This window comes from Pseudorasbora parva, chromosome 20 (genome assembly GCF_024679245.1).
Source record: "Pseudorasbora parva isolate DD20220531a chromosome 20, ASM2467924v1, whole genome shotgun sequence".
NCBI classification, from domain to species: domain Eukaryota; kingdom Metazoa; phylum Chordata; class Actinopteri; order Cypriniformes; family Gobionidae; genus Pseudorasbora; species Pseudorasbora parva.
The window spans coordinates 38,639,645-38,655,956 of record NC_090191.1 but is presented as its reverse complement, the minus strand read 5'-3'; the positions used below and the strand labels follow the sequence as shown (position 1 = coordinate 38,655,956).

The 16,312-nt window shown below is 36.9% G+C and overlaps 3 protein-coding genes across 5 annotated transcripts in view; 1 reads left to right on the top strand and 2 right to left on the bottom strand.

Annotated features, from left to right (window-relative positions):
* On the top strand, positions 1-6,679 carry gnsa (glucosamine (N-acetyl)-6-sulfatase a). Its single transcript, XM_067427630.1, has 14 exons — positions 1-300; positions 443-502; positions 743-949; positions 1,093-1,158; positions 2,751-2,849; positions 2,943-3,110; positions 3,385-3,467; positions 4,072-4,190; positions 4,272-4,375; positions 4,471-4,572; positions 4,671-4,781; positions 4,865-4,975; positions 5,094-5,254; positions 5,365-6,679. Exons 1-14 carry the CDS (start codon positions 121-123, stop codon positions 5,438-5,440), a joined length of 1,647 nt encoding a protein of 548 aa, XP_067283731.1. The 5' UTR covers positions 1-120; the 3' UTR covers positions 5,441-6,679.
* Positions 6,680-7,715: 1,036 nt separating this feature from the next.
* On the bottom strand, positions 7,716-13,394 carry zgc:194209 (uncharacterized protein LOC570908 homolog). Its single transcript, XM_067427153.1, has 9 exons — positions 13,013-13,394; positions 12,174-12,263; positions 11,943-12,064; positions 11,765-11,863; positions 9,990-10,142; positions 8,755-8,867; positions 8,512-8,672; positions 8,229-8,427; positions 7,716-8,151 (listed from the first exon to the last, which is right to left on the bottom strand). Coding segments are annotated over exons 1-9 (1,146 nt in total). The 5' UTR covers positions 13,015-13,394; the 3' UTR covers positions 7,716-7,944.
* A 16-nt stretch (positions 13,395-13,410) lies between these two features.
* The window catches only part of rassf3 (Ras association domain family member 3), a 40,429-nt gene continuing 37,527 nt past the window's right edge, over positions 13,411-16,312 (bottom strand). For all 3 annotated transcript variants that reach the window (XM_067427150.1, XM_067427151.1, XM_067427152.1), the window contains one exon: positions 13,411-16,011. In XM_067427150.1, coding sequence (XP_067283251.1) covers positions 15,862-16,011 — 150 coding nt within the window. In that variant the 3' untranslated portion in view covers positions 13,411-15,861. The remainder of the gene's footprint in view (positions 16,012-16,312) is intronic.

The following is a 16,312-nucleotide window of genomic DNA, read 5'->3' as shown; positions in this document are numbered from 1 at the left end:
GCCATAGTATGATTCGTAATTTCGTACACTAGACTAGGAAAGCTAGCTGCTTCTCTAAATGAGCGTTTCGAATGACAGTATTTCATGCTTTTATCGCAAGTAAAGGTCCTCGTTTAGGCCATGGCTTTATTTGTTTTTAATTCGGCATCAACGATGGTTTCAGCTCCGTTAGTAATGTTAAATTGTATTCTCATCTGCGTCACTTTGCAATGTAACAATCTGGCCGCGGCTAAAATGAATCCCAGACCGAACATTGTTTTAATCCTGACTGATGATCTGGATGTCTCCATCGGCGGAATGGTGGGTATATTTTCCTGGGGAAATAGTTTTATTGTTGCCATTCTCTGTGGTCGTGATTTCCTCCATGCATTTTAACTGTTACTTTATTGCTGCTAAGTAAATGGGCTGCATCATCATCATTTCGACATCTTTCATTGCACAGATCCCTTTAGTGAAGACTAAAAAGCTGATTGGTGATGCTGGAATAACCTTTACAAACACGGTGAGGAGAAATTGTCCTTATTCAAAAAATAATAATTGTAATGAAGTGCTGTGGCCTGTGAGATATTGCATGTTTTTACACATAGCCAAAGGTTAAATATTCTTCTGCATAAACATATTAACAGATTTGTTAGGGAAGAGTGTGCATTACGGGTCAACCAGCATGCATGTTTGCCATTGCATGATGTATCATTTTGTACAGCATCTCTTAACCCATCTTGTCATTTCTTCTTTCGCCCAGTTTGTTGCCAGTCCCCTTTGTTGCCCCAGCAGGGCGAGTATCCTGACGGGCAAATATCCTCATAACCATCATGTCGTGAACAACACGCTGGAGGGAAACTGCAGCAGCACCGCATGGCAGAAGACCCAAGAGCCCGACAGCTTCCCTGCCTTTCTTCAGAAGCACGGCACCTATCAGACCTTCTTTGCTGGGAAGTATCTGAATGAGGTAAAGAGTTACTGGGAGCTGAAGGTGCTTTCATACGGATAAACCCTTCCTTTGGGTTGGAAAATCATTTTTATTTTGTTTGTCATACTGTCAGATTTGAATCAACTGACAGTACATATTTCATGTGTGTTTCTCTGCTTCAGTACGGCAATAAACAAGCTGGTGGAGTTGAGCACGTTCCTCCGGGATGGGACCACTGGTTCGCCTTGGTAAGAAAAAGACAGAGGCCGAACATGCTTTTTACCAGAGCTTCAGGTTTGTCCTGCACACAGAGAGCCTTGAGGGTCACGAGACGTTAATGATTTAGTAGAGATGACAAGCCCGTCAACCTTTCCCATGAGCTCTGCAAAAGTCTAATTTTAGCTAGACGGATACAGTTAGTAGCCTAAAATGACGCATGTTTGTGAAGCTCGTACAAGAATACAAGCAAATGTAGCCACAGAAATTAATCCAGAAGAGAAATGGCGTGTTCTCTGGAGCCATGCTGATTATTCTTTTAATAGCAGCTCCCATTATTCAAAGCTCACAGTGTCTTTGAGAGCAGATTGTAGGTCTCTGTGTCAAACTGCATTGAATATAAAAGCCAAACATAAAAAAATGAATAAAAGACATAGCATGGATAAGAGCAGGGAGAACAGAACCAATATAAGATATTGCGATGCCAATCTTAATGTAACAACATAATTCACGAAACAAGTCTGATTTGAAGAGGAATATCAGAAGGCCAAATCCTGACTGAATGACAGGAGGAGCTGTCAGAACTAATGCTTCACTTGATTTTTAATTTAATTAGTTATAATAATAATATATATATATATAAAACATACACACACTATAATGTTTCATTAGTTAATATTTAGATAAATAAATTCTGTAGAAGTATTGTTCATTCTTAAGTCATTCTTCATTCGTTTAAGTCATTCGTTAAGTTAATTAATGAAATCCTGTTGTACTGTTTCCATAATATTTTACATTTTAAAATATTATATATTTTTTAATATTTATTTCTAAATTTGATGGGTTTTTAAAATATTTTTTTCTTTTAGTTATATATATATATATATATATATATATATATATATATATATATATATATATATATATATATATATATATATATATATATATATATATATATATATATATATGTGTGTGTGTGTGTGTGTGTAAAATTACCTTTTTTATCACTTTAATTTATTTATTAAAGGGGTGGTTGTATCATGCGATTTCACTTTTTTAACTTTAGTTAGTGTGTAATGTCGCTGCATAAACAGTATCTGCAAAGTTACAGCGCTGAAAGTTCAATGCAAACGGAGAAATTGTCTTGTAAAGTTATGGCAGTTTATTGCCTACAAAAATGGCCGGTTTGGACTACAACGAGCTTCTTCCCGGGTTGGTGACATCATAAACCCTTGCTAGTCTCCGCAGATGTGACTTCTGCCCGTAATGGTAAGGGGCGTGGCGTTTTCGGACAACCTGTGCTCAGCCAATAAAAATACAGGAAATGACATTTGCCCATCTAACCAATCTAAGACCATTGCGTTTTTCGGAGAGATGGACTTCATAGAAGCAGGAAGCAAACAAACCTACCTTGAAATAAAGGTAAAATAAAATAAAAATACAGCGTAAAAAAAAAAAAAAAGTATTAAGACATGTTATACTGAGCCACATAAACACAACCAAGCCTAGAAAAAAAAACGGAACCACTACTTTAAAACATTTTATTTATTTATTTATTTATCCTGAGACCAGAGTTTATTTGAAGTGAAATCATTGTGATGATTTTAATGCTTTCTTACAGGAGAGAAACTCCAAATACTACAACTACACGCTGTCTGTGAACGGCAGGGCGCAGCGGCATGGGCAGAACTACAGTGAGGATTACCTTACGGATGTTCTGGTAAGAGCAGCCATCTCACCTGCATTCACCAGATTACACAAAAACCTTATGCAGCAGAAGTTAAGTGGCTTGTACATGTCTGATTCCATCCAGGCAAATATTTCCATTGACTTCCTGGAAAACAAGTCTAACCGCAGGCCTTTCTTCATGATGGTGTCCACTCCGGCCCCGCACTCACCCTGGACGCCCGCTCCTCAGTACGAGAGCAGTTTTCCCGACCTCAAAGCACCAAGAGACCCTAACTTTAACATACATGGGAAGGTATGGGCCTTTGTCTTAAAGGGCTTTCACACCAGGAAGTTATAGGAACTCAGTAACGTATGGCATGTGTTCAGTCAATCAATGTACATGTACGTTGCTGGTAATTCCTGTTGTCCTGGGAAAGAGCCTACTCTGAAGTAGATGCTAATTTAGTCCCACAAAAGGCGTTACTATAACTAAAATTATAGGAATGTTCCTCTGGTGCAAAAGCCTTTTTAGATGTTCTGATTGGATGATTTTGTCAATATCTGACCGCATTGAAACTGATTTTTAGGACAAACACTGGCTCATCAGGCAAGCAAAGACACCCATGACAAACTCTTCAGTGGAGTTCTTGGATAATGCCTACAGAAAACGGTATTCAGAACTTAGTTTTTGTTTTAATACACTTAAATCATTTTAAAGAGTAAGTTTACCCAAAATAACAATGGCAGTGATTGTTGCTCTGTTTTTGAAGTCCATAAAAGTGCATCTATCATAACTGCTCCACACGGCTCCGGGGGGTTAATAAAGGCCTTCTGAAATGAATCGATGAATTTGTGTAAGAAAAATATCTATATTTAAAACTTTATAAAGTAAATTATCTAGCTTCCGGCCGATCGCCTTCCATATTCAACTTACAGGGAAAAGTGTAGCGCCTCTCGCAGTTCAAAATGCTTGCGCTACGACTGAAGACATTGCACAACAGTGACTCTCATCAGACATAGCATAAGCATTTTAAACTACAGAAGGCCTTTATTAACCCCCCAGAACCGCTTGGAGCAGTTATATGATGGACAGATGGACTTCAAAAACAGAGCAACAATCACTGCTATTATAAAGCTTGGAATAGCCAGGACTTTTTAATATAACTCAAATAAATACATTTATTTGTCTGAATTGTTCTAAATTTTCATTTTTGGGTGAACTAACCCTTTTTCTGCTTATGATGTAATGCGCTACTGTTGATCTGTTCCACTAGGTGGCGCACTTTACTATCAGTAGACGACCTGGTGGAGAAAGTGGTGAAAAAGTTGGAGGTCAGAGGCGAGCTTAGCAACACCTATATCATTTTCACCTCCGACAATGGTTACCACACAGGTACACGATGAGTTAAGTAGTTGAGAAATTTTAAGGTTAACTGTACTTTTATTTTGTCATGTGTCCGTTTCTTCCTCTCAGGCCAGTTCTCTCTTCCGATGGATAAGAGGCAGCTCTATGAATTTGATATCAGAGTTCCTCTACTGGTGAGAGGGCCTAATATCAAACCCAACCAGACAAGCCAGGTAATAGAAACAAGCTATTAAATTATATTTATTTGCTTTAAAAAAAGAAAAGAAATCTAATGCGTGTAATGTAATAATTTGTCTGTTTTTAACAGTTACTCATAGCAAATGTGGATTTGGGTCCAACAATTTTGGACATAGCAGGATATAACGTCAATGAAACTAAGATGGATGGGATGTCATTTCTTCCAATCATGGTAAATCCTGTTTAAACTAAATAAATAAATGCATTTAAATATTGTTTTTTTTTTTTTTGGGTTATTTTGGAAAAAAAATATGTTTGCATTTGTTTCAGACCGGTCAAGGGAACAGCAGCACATGGAGATCTGATGTCCTGGTGGAATATGAGGGAGAAGGAAGCAGCATCTCAGACCCAGCATGCCCTCTGCTGGGCCCCGGGGTCTCGGTGAGGGTCTGCGTGGTACAAATAAACGGTCATTACAGTAAACGTAAAAATTGAGTGCTACAACACAGCTGTTTTCTCTGCAGGAGTGTTTCCCCGACTGTGTTTGTGAAGACTCGTACAACAACACATACGCCTGTGTTCGCACGGTATCGCAGGCCGCCAACTTACAGTACTGTGAATTTGATGATAATGAGGTAAAAAAAAATCTATTAGACGGATAGGTTTAATGTTATTCACTTCACTTGTCATAATGTTATGCTTGATTGGTTCATATACAATATAATAATAATAGCTCACTATCTTTGCTTGCAGGTGTTTGTGGAGGTCTATAACCTGACAGCAGACCCCTTTCAGTTGAGTAACATCGCCAAGAGCATCGATCAGGAAGTCCTGGAGAAGATGAACCACCGTCTAATGATGCTGCAGTCCTGCTCGGGACAGTCCTGCAGAACGCCAGGCGTCTACGACTCACAGTCTGTGCTTCCTGACCTATTTAACATCAAGCACTCACTGGAATTAGTTGTCAAATAAAATATTTCAAATTGTTTTCATACTTACATTTGGCCTGTCACTGTCCCACCAGGTTTCGGTTTGACCCTCGGTTAATGTTCAGCAGCCTCATCCCTCGCAGGAACAAACTACGACAGATTCTGAAGTAGAGCGTGGAGAGGATTAAAGGAAGAAGACCAATGGAGGGAAAGAGTAAAGGGCACTGAAAAACAGGCCCTTGTTGTTGCCTTTATATCTTGACATTCACCCAAAGACGCCCAGTCTCTCCTCCTCAGATGAGGTCATCAGGGTGCGTCAGGGTACCAAACACACTAGACACTTTCAGACAGGACGGCCCTCTGTCATCATTCACATCAGATTCTGACAAACTGCCAGCTTACACACATCCTGTGAGAGCATTCACATCATATTCCAGTTTGTTCTGAATTAATCTTGCTGCTTTGACTTTAACAGTAACACTGAATATTTCTAATTTTGACTTATTTCAATTTTATGCATGTTTTGAAGGTTTTGTTATCCTTTTTCTTTAAACTCATGCACAGTTTTGAACTCAACCTCAGATCTTGAGGAAAATAATTGGATTATTTGTTTGTTTGCCAGACGTGTGTCTGAAATATTTCACTTGTCCTTGTCTGGTCATCCGCAAGGACGGACAGAAAGTTGATTAATTATTCTGGTTCAAAAATGGCAAATGGTAACCAAAAATGAATTAAGAACAGTTTTTTTTATGCACAATTTTTCTAATTAAATATTCTATCACATTTTTCATTTCCTGTCACTTGCATTTGGCTGCACACACTCTGGTGGGACAGATTTCTCTTGAGTAATACCACAACAAAATGATCCACCTACTAAGTGCAAATATTGTATTTAACATTTCATTATTGTCTTTAATTGTTCTTTTTCTTATTGTGTCTAGCGTTTTGTTTTTTGACGCATGTCAGTTGTGAATGAGCTATGGTGTGGATCACAGCAGCTCATTGACATTCTTTAGCCTCCGTTTTTTGTTTTATAAGGGAAATCCTGTGGTTGGTTGCTGTTGCTTTGCTCTCGAAGATGTTCACAGCAACCCAAACTTGAAACATTAAGGGACTGTTTTACTTTCAGACTACTATGAAACCTTAAACAATCTTCTGCTGGAATTGGCAATATCTCAAATCACCACAAATGATCTGAGAAGCGTTGGACAGGCATACGAAGTGCGTTTGAAAGGGTCTTTTTTCCGCAATACTTCAATATATTCGTTCAGTGAAGCACTTTCCAGTCTGTGATCAACATGTCTGACATGTTTTGCACATAATTCTTTCATTATATTTGTTAGTGGCATTGCTATGGTTGGTGTGGACTTTTGTCTTGTGTGTTTGATTGATAAAAGCATTCTGAAATAATTTTTGTTGCTGTTGTTTTTTCTGCTTAAATTGTTTAAAAAATAATTAGAAAATATTTGAAAAGCATAAACAGAAGAATTGATGTAGCTCACAATTACATGATTATTAAATAAACTAATTGCAATGCAGTTATTTCATTTAAAAAAATCAATATGTATATTGGTGCGATACATATGTGTTTTTAAATGTTATATTTGGGTGGTTGCTTTGAAAGCATTGAACTTCCATGTTATTTTTATGTTTTGCATTAGTAAACCATGTGCATTTTTAAATGGGAACAGCTATGCTTACATTTCTATGACCAGTGCATTTTGCAGTGCAGAAAAACAAACTTAACTGCTAATACAGTTACAATACAATACAATGGCTTAACTATACATTAAGAAGCCATATTATGCCATTTTACAAGTGTTGATTTTGTTTTTGTAGTCTGCGAGAATAGGTTTTCATGCTTGAATGTACAAAAAAACCTGTCATTTCCACGTATTGTTGCAGCACCTCTTCTCAGTCTGTCTGTAACACTGGCTGCGTCTGAAATCGCATGCACTCTCTTGAGTAGGTACTTATTTAGAAAAAAGTGCTTAAAAATATATGTTCTACATAGTATGAATGTAACCTGGATGTACTACATTTGCCATTTGGTCATAATCATGTGACCGACCAGCTTCACTGCCATTCACAAATCCTCTCCTGTGGCCCCATGGGACAGTAAAGTGTTCATCATATGCACACTTCAGAATCTCACTAGAAGTAGTAGGTCATCCAGGTACTTTTTGCGTTCTTGTTTATTAATCATTTTGAATTCGGACATACTTCTTTTGTCTCATACTGTTTTCCGCCTATTATATAGTGTGAAGTATGCGATTTCGGATGGAGCCACTACTAACTAACTCAACCAGGGCTCGACCTTTTATTTTGCACATGCCCTGTGCGGGAATTATTTAAATGAGCAATACTGTGACGTGTTTGTTTCCGGATGAAACCTCAAGACTACAATGGACGCGTTTCAGGGCGTTCAGAAACAGTGACACTGATATAGAGAAAAATTCCCTTTATGTTTTGTAGACCTTTTTCATGGTTTTCAAACAGCAACGTAGCATAAAAAAACAAAATAGGTCTTCTTTAAATCATAGAATTTGGTTACGACAACATGTAGTGTTTTCACAAGACTTTAGTGCATTGTTAAAATTGTACATTATCCACAAAAGGTTATCGAAAGTCCTACTTTTCCCATGTGTAAGGCCACTTTTAAGAGAGCCAGCTGGTCAGCTCCACTCCTCCAACACAGAAAGAAACGGCAAGTCAGTGCTGCCCAGATAGTAGTGCGCCCCCTGCTGGAAGACGTCGCTGATGGCCCACGTCAGGTTGCCCGTGGGGTCGTGCAGGCTGTCAATCACCTCTCCATCAGGCCCCAGCTCCAAAATCAGCCCGTACTTGGGCAACAGAGCATCGTACCAGCTGAGAGGAATGAGCTGCAAGAGGGCCAACAAGATTTCACTTTTGTCATTTCTGAGCTGACCTAAACTCCACATATCTAACATTTACCCACCTTTACTATGAAGCGTTTAAGAGCAGGGTACGGACCAATCAGATCCAAGAACGGTGGGAAAAATCGACCGTGGAATCTAACACTGGTTACACCCACCAAAAATGTGCCACGGTCACTGAGGCGGATGTTATCAGGATAACCAATCATGTTGTTCAGGACAATCTCTTTAGTGCCTGCTTTATGCCCTTTCAACCAGAACCTGAGAAACAGAAGATTTCCTCAAGATATTTTAACATGCGGATATATATATATATATATATATAAAAAAAAAAAAAGCTCTTACTTAATAATGTGTCCGATACTAGTCTCAGCCAGAAGCAGGAAGTCCTCATCAGGTGAGAAGGCAAAGCCATTAGGCATGTAGAGAGAATCCAACAGTGTCCGAACGTGACCGGTCACAGGGTCATACGAGAGAAGGCGGCCCAGATAGTTAGTCTCCAAAACCTGCAGAGAGAACGAGTCTTTAGTTCAGGTACGAATACTGTGTTGTCAATTTTCATGCCGTGTTCTTCTTTCACTCACTCACCTCATAACGGACATGACGTCTTCCCCATTTACTGCTGGAGTCTGTGAAAAACACGGTTCCGTTTTTAGAAATCTCCAGGCCATTCAGAAAGCCAAAGGGAATCCCATCAGCTCCTTAGAAGAAGAACGTGAGGGCTTTTTTAAATATGATGCTCTTATAAATCGCAGGAAGGTAATTGGAATCAAAGTAAATATGTTTTAGATAAGTCTTCAACTTTGCGCAAAGCAGCAAATGTAAAGTACACTGAGATAAAGAAAACTAATGTGCAATTACAGTAGTGGCCAAAAGTGATCTTCACCCTTTATCCAAAAATAATATTATGAATTTGTTAAAGATATTGTAAGCATATTACATGTTGCTTGGAGTCTCTTGTTTTGTTTGTGATAAGGCAATGAAACATGCCAAATTGTGCCATCATAATATTGGGTCAGGCTGTCATACAAAAAAATTATAAACACATGAAAAAACAAGAGAGAACCAATGAAATATTAATAACTGATTATGTTGCAGTCATTCTTAGCTTTTTCCTGTAACCTTTTTTTTACATTGTAAAAAAATACTTAAATATTTAACTTAAATATTTACTTTAATATTAAAAAAAATACTTTCTTCCTATTTTGATGGTTTAATCGAACGTCCCCTCCACTTTTGGGCATCACTTTAGGCCACAACAAGACAAAATAAAATGAAAAATAATAATAATTATATATATTGTTTAATTTATTTTATTTTATTTTTCGGTTTTATTTATTTATTGTTGTTGATTGTTTTTTTTTTTTTTTAATTCTGTAGCACTTTGAGATTTTGTTTAATATAAAGTGCATTATAAATAAAATGTATTATTATTATTATTATTATATATATATATATATTCCTTCCTTGGATCACTTTTGATAGAGACTGACCACTGCAGACCGGGAACACCCTAGAATAGCTGCAGTTTTGGAGATGCTCACTTGCTGCCTAATGTATCCCCCCCACTTTATCTCCCATGATGAAGAGATAATCAGTGTTATTCCCCTGTCATAATGTTATGCCTGATCGGTGTAGAATATATTTGCGGGCCTTTAGGAGTTTACAACTCAACAATGCAAAAAAGCAGATATAGAAGAAAATATACAGAAATAAAAGATGACAACACTGGCCAATGCAACCAAAATATATTAAAAAGCTGAAAAGCTTCTTTTTTGAGACTTTCTAAAAGCACACATTTCTAAACTCAAATGTTTACAGACCCTCTTCGCTGGAATGTAGCAATGTCTTCTCTCCAGTCCAAGGGTCAACCTTGAAGAGACCCAGGTAAGAGTCGGCCACGATAAGCTGCCCGTCATGGTCCAATCGCAGACCATGTGGACGCCCACATATTGGCTCATAGTCCGTACTTGTGCCTATATACGGGGAGAAAAAACGGCATTATGCAAATATAGATAGCGTGATAACTTACCATCTGTACCAGGAAAACAATGGTATCTACTAACGTACAGGCACATTTTACATTCTGCTTGCTGACACACTAGAGATTACCATAGAATTTAAAAAAAGCTCTGGCTGGTTAAATATAGTATAGGGAGGCATCAAATGTTCATAAGCCACACCATAAGGCGTGAGAGCTCTAATGAAGACATCTGCATTCAAGACTCTTTTGAACAGCTGAGCCTTTGATACAACAACACTCAAGTGTTTGTGAATCACTTCAGCATGTCTAATGCGTGATGGCAGCAGGACACAGGGACTGTCGGGTTATTCCACACGTGTCGAGCCAGAGAACGCCTCCATAACAGCCCATACATATTCATCCAGACACAGAGGGCACCTGAAGTGAATATGAATTACTCATAATCAGACTACAGTTAGTTTATTAATTGATTACATATTCTCACAATGGCATTCAATTATTAATATTCTGTTTCTGCCTCGTACCTTTTTATCTCTTTAAATTTTCCTTTCTAAAAAAAGCATGAAAAAGTAATTTCTCAAAACTCAGCGTATCTAATAAACTCCTGATGAACACATTAATTATTATTTGAATGATCACTCAAGTCATTTAGCCATGCATTCTTTGGAAGGCTTTTGTCTTTTAAACACATTAAAATGTACAAATTCACAAATATATTGCTAATAGTTCCCCCTGATATTTAAGTTAATAAGTTAGGTCAATAATACAATTAAGCCAATAATCATAATAATGATAATATTAATATATATATATAACAATTTTTTTTTTTTTTTTTTTTTTTAAGTTCACAGTTCTCTGATCTCTGTTAATGGTCACATATATACTAATATATATTAGTAGTTATTTTAATGGTTTGTATTTATTTTATTTAATTAATTGCTTTTCATTAAACTCATGAACCCCAGTCTGGGAAACTCTGATGTAATGTAATATTTAATGCATTTCATATTTTTGATAAAGAATAGACCTGGACTACAAAACCAGTCATAAGTCACACCATATTTGTGGCAAAAATTATAAATTTTTCTTTTATGCCAAAAATCATTAAGATATTAAGTAAAGACCATGTTCCAAGAAGATATTTTGTAAATGTCCTACCGTAAATATATATAAAAATGTATTATTAGTAGTAATTTAATTTAGACAACTTTATAGGCTATTTTCTTCATATTTAGATTTTTTTGCACCCTCAGATTTCTAGATTTAAAATATCTTGCCCAAATATTATACTATCCTAACAAACCATACATCAATGGAAAGCTTATTTATTCAGCAGATGTGCAAATCAAATATTTTTTTAATTAGCCTTATGACTTGTTTTGTGGACCAGGATCCTTATCCTGATCACATCAATATGATAAACGAGTTAGCTCAAAAGTAATCTAAAAGTAGTCTGATTACATTACCTTAAATGTGTAATGAAATGGATTACATTACTAACTACAATTTTTGAAATCGGTAACTACAATTTGTCGGTAATCTACCCAGCCCAAGGATTCAGGTAGAACTGCATGAGCATTTTCTAGTCTTCTGCTGGTGCAATGGTTGGTTTACCACATTCAGGGATGTTCTGGCCCATCTGAGTGATGAAACTGAGGGATTCCTTGTTGATTCTCCACAGCTTCCCGTCAACCGTGCCTGTGTAGACGTTTCCTTGAGAGATACAATGAAGAGGTCAAACCTGACTGTATTTCTAAGTAACAAACAGACAAAAGCAGAAGACCGAGCTCACCGTTCTGGTCTGCCGTAAAAGACTCCGGACCTTTGAGTTGACCAGAAAACATCTGTCGACCTCTCTGTAGCCGTGTGTTCACTGCCAGAGGGCCCTCCAGAGCAGGCGGGGGTCCCTCAAACCTGAAAAAAAAAAACAATCATCAGCGGGAAAACATGCATCACTACAAGACTGCAATCTTAATTTATGCTAAATTCACTGCAAAGTGGAGAAACAGCAAGTGAGACTCACATGTACGGCTCAGGGTCAATAGGGGAGGGAATGAGATACAAACCAACTGCAACTGCCAACAATACAACCCTTACAGAAGTCTGCCCTTGCCTGCATAAATAAATAAATAAATAAATAAATAAATATTTATGGCAAAGACATCTCACAGTTGTGTGTCATTGTGTAAATTAAAGAGAACATTCTGAGCTTTTCTGAACAAACGTTAGGGTTGTGGTCTACAGTAATTATATTATATTATTATATTATAATGTAACTTTTATATATGTATACATTCAAGAAAAAAAACAAGAAAAAAAACAATGCTCATATATCAAATATTAAGATATATACATACATACGCACACATTTAAATATATACAATACATACATTTAAATATGCATGTGTGTGTATTTAAATGTACATAATTATACACAGTACACATATATATATACGCAAACACACGACATGTTCTGTGAACATGTGCAAAGTAAATATAACGTTCTAGCCTATAGTAAGATTTTGAGGCAGCACAGACTCACGTGCTATCTTTCTTTAATGAGTACATATCCTTATTAGAGGTTGTAAAGTGTTTCATTAATACAAAAGATGCGAAAGCACCAACGAAAGCTGATTTTCTTACTAAATAACACAAATAATCCGCTTTTCTCACTACATACAGCTCAACGCTGTCGCTCGTGCGAGTTGTGAATGTGAAGAATTTTAAGTACACTACACTGAAGTAGTGCGTCTGGAAGTGAGCAACATTAAAAAAGACGACGTTTAACCATCCACAGTGAGCGTTTGTAAGTTCCTTCACGGTTAATATGGTATTCTGGCTTTATAAATGGTGTAAACTTACATGTTTAAGTCTTCGTGCCTTTTTGATAGTTGTATAAAGTTCAGCGTGTGTTCCAGCTCCGTGAATGAAGTGTGCTGCTGTGAGGAATCGATGAAGACAGGAGGAAGAGTTCATCCAGAGGGCACATCATTCACGTGTGTGGCTGCCTTGGGCAAGACTTGTCCTCAAACAAATTCTTTACGGTTTGGCGTGATTTTGAAAGCTAGTAAGTGGACTAATAACCCTTGGTGTAACCATGTGTGCAATACCCCTCTAATAAGTATTAGCTACTTAATGCATTTGAATAAAAACGTGTTTGAGTTGCAGATTTAAAAAAAATCTTTTTGAGCTTACGCCAAAGTGAGATCAAGTCCTTTCCAGCATTATTTCTTCTCACACACAAACAGATGAGACTGCAGTGAATTGATAAACATTTCATCTTTATTTAAAGAAACCATGTCTTTAACAAGAAAGGCCACGATTGGTAACAATACAAACCCTCAAAGAACCTTCGTCATTGTCAAAAATGCATGACATCTGTATTCATTTGGATTCTAATTATGCATATTTAGCGAAGCTCTTCTAAACCTTGCCAACACAATATTCATGCCAACAGAGTTCTGACTTTATCTTCGGTATATATATGAAACTTAAGTCATTCATAAACATTCACAAAACCACTTAACTTAAAACTGTGGAACAAAATGAGATTTTTTGGCAAATACAGAGTATGGGATTTGTGAGCAAACTGTCTAACTATGCTGTTAAACAGAAAGATCAACAGCACTGTCATGTGATGTTCTAAAACAGCCTAAAATATGCATGAATTAATATAACACATGCACGTATACTAATAAGTATTGAAGCAGTTCACTCGTATCCACACTTTACTATGTGAATACAGTTTAACATTCATTCACAGTCTTACTCTACAAACAAAAGCTTGTTTATGGAAAAAAAAAAGAAAAGAAAAATCAAGTACTAAAACAGCTTTAATTATAAAAAAAAAAAAAAAAAAAAAAAAATACATACAAACATGACTGAGCTTCCACTAGATGCAATGCCGTTTAAAGACAGTGGAAGACAATAGGCATCTGATGAAGACTAATAAAACGAAATAACTCCCTGAATTAAAACAAAGTGCCCAAAAAGCATTTATAAAATTACTGGTCTTATTCCCCTGACAAATCCTCTTCGATTGCATATATTGAGACTGTTGTGATGTCACTTTCACACAATAATTACACAAATTACTCTAATTTATAGTTAACCCAGTGTTTACAATTAAAGATAGATATATACTGTAATTTAACCTCAGTTTACTGAGGTGTACAAACTGATTGCACCAGGCAATAGGTTTCAAACTTAAATTAAACTATGCATTTTAACAATATCTTTGGTTAGAGGTTATAAAACCAATAATAACAAAGAAAAACTAAGATAATTGAATTAGCTGACACAGGTGAGACTGCAGAGATGTAGTTACAGCAGTTGAACACAAGGTGTCGCTACCTCGCTATGCATTAATGTTGCAGTACCCATCAGAAAACCGTCATGCAGCACTAGCATACAGATATTCAAATATAAATGTGTATACATATTAAACCACCCACTGATACACAAGTATCATTTAAAACCATCGCCATTAGTGTTGAACTTGTGTGCTGCTGTGACAAAGGGAGCACTGACCATGAACGTGTCCGCGTTTATTTTACTGTACCTCACAACAGTAACCTTTCAGCTACCATGCCACGAAGAAATGCACGTAAAATAAACTTTTGGCAGAGCTTTGCATCCTATGGCTACAGCAAATCAGATCAGTGTGATTATACATATGAATCACAGAAAGAAAGGAAGTTCACACTACCATTTTCAGGCTGTAGCATCAAAACAAACAACTTCATTACTTCTAGATTCAGTCATTTGTCTCATATATGTCCTCTTTAACGCATTTTCCAGGGTTGATGAGATTACTGAACAACGAATGCCCTGTTGACTGATTATCTGCTCAAAGCAGAGGTCATCATGACCCATCATTCACTGAGAAAGAGCGTCTGACCCTGACCAACATCAGTCTGATCTCTAGCTCAGCGTGACACTTGCTGCATACTTTCCAACATCCTCTATGCTCCTTTGTCCAACTTCCTGAAATCCATTTGGTTCCAATTCTAGCACATCACCTAAAAACGCTTAAGCATACTTTTTCTGATTTCATTCGTTTTTTTTAATTTGCATTTAGGCCATCCGTTCAGCAACTAATGATTATGACATGCTACATTGCTTTATTCCTCATTTCCTGCCCCTACGTCATCACATTCAATCTTGTCCATCACAAACATGCCCTTCCTGTCCGTTTGGTTTTCAGGTCACGTCCGTTTGTCCTCAACAGCACATCAAATGCCAACACTATCTTTGGTAGGGCACATTATGACTGAATTGGTATTTAATATAAAACAAAAATAATCCCCAATCCCATCAGTTTCTGGTCAATAAGCATATTTGAAATAAAATAAGACTCTTTCAGTAAAATAAACAAAAGAATAAAACTTCACCCACATAAATTAAAACAACAAACAGAAATATTTACAAACCACAGCATCCAACAATTAAATAAAAAACAATTTCACGTTTGCATCATTCACAACTTCACGAGGTAAAAGAACAGAAAACATGAGAAATATCTGCGACGGCTGAAACCGTGAGCGATCACAAGAGGGCGGAAGGGTAAATATGGCACCTGAGGTGCATTTTGGGAGGTCAGTGCTCTCCTGTGAGTTCTGAGACGGGGTGTCCGCTTGGCACAGAAACACCTAATAGTGTTCATTATAGACAGTGACCACTAGAGGCAGCAGTGCTGCAGTGCGTCAGCTTTAGCCCGGGCCGCCCGCTGCTTTCATGGCCTCGTCCAGTTTCTCTCTGTAGGCGTTGTAGCGTCTGGTTATTGAACAGATCTGGTCCTGCTCCTCTTTATCCAGGATACGGAGGAAGTTATGCAGTTCGGGGATGGAAAAGGCGTCCCACTGATGAAAGAGGAAGATGGATGTTAATTCCTTCATTTTTTTCATTTATTTATAATTAATAATGTCAGCATCAAGGCTTTCTTCAAACAAAAGTCAAACAATGAACAAAAAAACTATACACACTACTGTTCAAAGGTTTTGAGTCGATAAATGTTGTTTAAAGAAGTCTCTTATGCTCACTGAGGCTGCAATTATTTAATTTAAATTATTCAAAAATTAAAAAAAAAAACTTATTACAATTTAAAATAACTTTACTATTGAAATTATATTTTTTTAAATGCAATTTATTCTGAATTGTCAG